General features: G+C 51.6%; 1 protein-coding gene across 1 annotated transcript in view; it reads right to left on the reverse strand.

Annotated features, from left to right (window-relative positions):
• NCF2 (neutrophil cytosolic factor 2) overlaps window positions 1–349 on the reverse strand; it is a 10737-nt gene extending 10388 nt beyond the window's left edge. Inside the window, exon 1 of the mRNA XM_009324635.1 lies at window positions 176–349. Within this exon, the coding sequence (XP_009322910.1) occupies window positions 176–349 (174 nt within the window). The remainder of the gene's footprint in view (window positions 1–175) is intronic.
• Between the last annotated feature and the right edge of the window lie 4674 nt (window positions 350–5023).

Here is a 5023-nt window from a genome sequence, read left to right on the forward strand (position 1 = left end):
AGAGCCCAGGGGTGTCACACTTCATCCCAGCTTTAAAAGGCCCCGAATCCTTCCCTTAGTCAGAGTGTGGCCCTTAATTCCTCCCTTTCCCACCATGTCCATCTGTCTGGCAGGTCTGTGTGCAAACTCGCTGGTGCCTGCAAGCGGGGTAGTGACTGTAAGGGCTGTACCTTACCTCCTCCGCCTCGGCCAGGTTCCCCAGAACAAGGTAGATGCAGCCGATGTTAAAGCAGATTTTGGCAGGGGGGTTCTGGACGGCTGTGAAGGCATCCAGGGCTGCCTTCCACTTCTTCCCATCTGCTGCGCACACCCCTTTTTCCCACAGCCGGATCGTCTCCACCAGGGACATGGCTGCGTCGTGGGTCTCGCCCCTCTCCTTGTCCTTCCTTGTGGTGCTGCTCGGCCTCTCTCTAGCTCTCTTCTGCTTGTACTTCTGCCTTCCCCACTGCCCGTGTTGCAAATCTGGCAGGAAGTGGCCTCACTCGCGTCAGTGAAACGTGGCCCTGGGATGGGGAAGTGGGGCAGAGGCTGCCTTCGCCACAGCAGATTTCCACGGTGAGCTGCCACAGGTTGCACTCAAGGTCCTCTCCGGCAGCCGCTCCTTACCTCTTTGGGTTTTGCTTCTCGGGGTTTTTCATGAAAAGCCATGGATTTTGTCAGCTGGGTGGTTGATCAGGTCAAATTTAAGGTTTCACAGCCACAGGGCGAGCGCTGCAGCTGAGCCCCTTGTGCCTTCTGAAGCATGGTCCTCGATGGAGGTAGTTGCTAAATGGTTCCTGCAGGCATCTCCTGGCAGGCACGGCTGCCTGCAGCTGGGCTGGGGCTGCCTGCCTGCCCACCTAAGCGGGAAGGCAAAGTACAGCCCAAGGCACAGTCTGGGAAACCTTTTGCCCCGCCTGTCCCCCACCACGTTGCCCCAGTGAGGAGCGCTGCTGCTGGGGGTGTGCAGAGCTGCCTGAGGATGCAGGCAGCTTTGGGGGGCAGCAGCCGTGCCGCACTGAGCCTCAGCAGTGGTGGTAACTCATGCTCAGCCCAACATCACTTCTGTCGAGGTGTTTCATGGCCAACGGCGTGTAACCTGGCACTGGAGCGCTGCTGGGCGGACAGGGGGATGCTGAGCATGTGGCAGCAGCAAAGGCAGTGACGGCAGGGGTCTGACCTGCTGACTCAGAAGGTTTGCAGCTGGTGCTCCACACGTGGTTTCTGAGTAGTTTTGGAAGTACTTTGCCTCTGCCACATCTACCAGCGATGCAATGCATATTTTGTAAGAGCTTAAAATACGTCAGCAAGACTTGGCCCTTGTGCGTTTACTCAGACTTCCCCAGCAAATTACATAATGCCAACAACAGGAGGGAGACTGTGGAGGAGATTTTTGTTTGGCTTCTGCTTGGGAAGAAACCTGAGCTGCTGAACAGCAATGACTTAGATTTTAATCAAAAGGAGGACTGAGCACATCCCTGAACCTGGGGCTCTCTTTGGTTCTCCAGTTGTAAGCGTGCCCTCAGCATCCCTCTGCGCCCAGCCGGCTCCCATGGGCTTCCTACGGGAGCATGGAGGAGACCTCCAGAAAAGCAGAGGGAAATGCAACCAGCTGAAGTGATGCTGAAGGAGAGGGGTGGGAATAACAACATGGTGAGTGTGAAAACAGCCCTCAGCCTTTTCTCATTCCTGTGAGGAATGGGAGAGCCCATCTAGCAGGAAATGGTTCACCTTATTGTAGGGATCATTTTCTGATCGTTTAATTATCTGAATAGGTGCACTGCTGGGTCAGGTTTGTCCCAAAACCAGTACAAGGGGAGCTGGAGGAAGATGCGAGATCACCCCTGTGACAAGCATTGGGTTTTTTTTCTTGCGTTTCACAGAAAGATGGTATCTTAAAGATGCAAGCACAGCAAATGCTCACAGCAGCTATCCTTCTGCTTGGTTATTTTTAATGTAACATTCAAGCAATTTCAAAGCTATGATAAACACACCCCTTCTAGTGAGTCTCTTGTTCGCCTTTCTCTTACCAAGTTGATTTAGTGGGCAAACTTGTTTCTTCTATGATAATGTCCAAGAGGAAGTGAGTAACAGAGATGGTGACATCTCCCATGGGATATTCTTGGAATCCAGCACAAATGCAGATCGCCAAGAGATGGGTAAGAAATACGTAGAAATGCCCAAAACCCAGCTAAGGTGCAGCAGTCATTTTTAAGTTTGTACAGCAACAGTATGCAAGAGTTTATCATCATTTCTGGAGAGAAGAGACCCAAAGAAAAGACTGATCTGGGCACTAGAAAACATCACACATGAGGAAAGACCAAGGGGATTGATCTTGTTTGGGAGGAGACCTATAATGCAGGAGGAGCGGAGGAGACAGCGTGTCCAGCTCCTTCCCTGGAAGGCGGGTCTGAGCTCTCTCTCTGCACAGGACCTGATTTTTTTGGCTCACTCCCTAAATGGTGGCAGGGAGGGAGGCAGGAGCCCACGGGAACTCTTTGGCCAAGTGTTGGATGATTCAGACCCCAGGGCTTGGTGGGGGCTGCAGCTCCGGGCAGCGGGAGGACAGCAGTTTCTCTTGGCTGTTACAAAAGCAGGATGTAACTGATAAGGTGCCATTGCCACACGCTCCAGCCAAAGCTGAAGGCAGTGGTGAGAGGTTTGCAAGTGAGGCTCGGAATTGCTGAGCCTTCTAGCAGAGCTCTGCAAACGCCGTCTCCCTTTGACATACTCTTATGTCCAATCTGCACATAAGAGTATTTTTCATTGAAGGCTTCCTTCTCATAACGGGAAGGGAAATGTGTTTTGCAAAATGAAATTATTCAGGGATTTTTTTCTTCCCTGCCCATCTTTCTCTGTTTGCCTCTTAGAAACCTGTTGTGCCATATTACTCAAAGGATTAGAACACCCCCTCTGCCTGGGTGCATGCAAACGGCCGCTCTGCCGGAGTGAGTGGCGACGAGTGGGGTTCGGGGCCAGGAGCTGAGGACGGCCTCCACCAGCCCGAACTGCTGCGAGGCGGCCGCTAGCTGGAGGTGGCTCCCATGGTGAGCTCCTCTCCATCTTACGGGCTGGTCCCATCCCTGGGCTTTACTGCTGGAGGTCATCTTAACGCCATGCTGGTGGATTTTGACTGTGCCAGGAACACTCGGCGCCCTCCACTGTGTGCCTGCTGGCGATACCAAGCTCGGGCTTTGCCAGCAGGGTGGTGGGAGCGCGTGCCTCCTCCCGCAGAGCTGGTGCCCGAGGATTTAATGCTGCTCTGGACTCGCTCAGCCGGTGGCAGCCCCCACGTAAGGTGAATGCAGCATCCAGACACAGGTCGCTGTTCGGTGCAGCTGGGGCTTGCTCCCTGTTGTATTTGTATGGTCCACAAATATGAGCAAGGCAGGATTTGGAGGACAGAGGTAATTTTTTTTTTTTTAAACTAATTTACTTTTTACATTCCTGTCAGTTAACAGAAGAGATGCCTTCCTGCAAATCTTGCACTACTACCCCCACATCGGTGCATGACTTTTAGCACATCCCTGAAGGCAAATACAGATGATGTATGTTTTGTAAATGTTTCTAAACACATCATAGCCTAGCATGAGGGGAAACTGGAGAACCTCTAAGATTGCTCTTCTTGTTGCAGTCGTTTATCTAATGCCACCTAGAGGTAGCTGACCTGCTTTGACATCAGTTGTTTTGGAAAATATTCTTCACTTACCTGGAATTACAGCTTTTTATTTTTTTTTAAATGAGGACTGATTGGTGTCTTAACCAAATTTGGACAAATGAAAGGAAACAGAGAAGCCAAACACAGTCCCTGGGAGAGCTGTAAGGGCAGAGCCATCGCTGCACACGGCCAGGAGGATCTGTATGTTTGTATGGTTGAAACCTGGACATTTTCTGTGGTCTTTGCAGCAAGGCCAGGTCTTCCACTTTGTGTGGCCAGTGCCTCCCGTTGCGCCTATGTTCTGAAGAAGTTAAGCAAGAAAAAGCATCCTAGGGAGGAAGGTAGGGAGGGCACCGAACGGTTGAGGGGTAACCACGCCGGTTCCTGTCTGCGCTGAGGCCCCGAGGGCACGGGGCGCTGTGCCCCTTGCAGGGGAGCGGGTGGTGGGGTGAGACGGGCTGGGTGACAGGGCTCTGCTGCCCTGCTCAGAAAGGCAGGACTGCTCCAGCCACGATGCAGGGCTGGTTGCCCGTGCCTGCCTGCGTCTGCAGCACGTGGCAGCTGCGGCTGTGCAAGTCTCAGACTGTCCTGGGGAAACGCAGTAGGGAGGAAGTGGGATGGAAGGAAAAAAGGTTGTTCCTGAAGCTGTTGTCTTACCGATTCCCGAGTTGAACGTGGTGCATCAGGAACGCTTTGGTTTGAGCCGTCTGAAGGCACCAGCTCTGCTTTTCCAAAGCAATGACTTGTGTAACGAACAGATGTCCTTCAGATGTCGGAGTGCTCCACACCAGGTTTCTGGTGGCCTCGCTCAGGCCCTTCAGAAGTTCAAGCTGAGTACATGCGCCATTAGTGATGACATAGGCACACACAGTCATCCCACCCACAGGACAAGCCCAGGACTGTATCTGTGCTTAAATTATTATTAAAACCAACAATTAAATGTTTCATCTCTTGGAGCCAGGGCAGGCAGAAAGACAAACAAAAGCCCAGCTGTGAAATCAGGAGTGTTGCTCCACACAACAACCCTGCCAGGCCATTACCCTTTTCCTCCTTCTGTTCTTGAGAAAGCATCTAATATTAATGGTCGTGATGATCTCGCGCTCTGGCTACAGTTTTAGCATAGGCAGAGACATCTCTAGTCCTGGTTTGGAACACTTCTTGCTGTTTAAATATCTCACTGACATAATCTCAGATTTTCTAGTCGGATGAAGCTGCACATGTATTGCCATTATGTACAGGTACAAATAACCGCTAGAAAGCAAACCTATCAAGAAAAATAATGGAGAAGTTTTAGGGCTTGCTTTTTTACTCTTGTCCATCCTTGAAAAGCAGCCTGCTGAAAATAATTAGTCCAATGGTTAACTTCAAGGCATTTCAGACACCGGG

The sequence above is a fragment of the Pygoscelis adeliae genome, unplaced genomic scaffold, assembly GCF_000699105.1.
Source record: "Pygoscelis adeliae isolate BGI_AS28 unplaced genomic scaffold, ASM69910v1 Scaffold126, whole genome shotgun sequence".
Lineage (NCBI taxonomy): Eukaryota > Metazoa > Chordata > Aves > Sphenisciformes > Spheniscidae > Pygoscelis > Pygoscelis adeliae.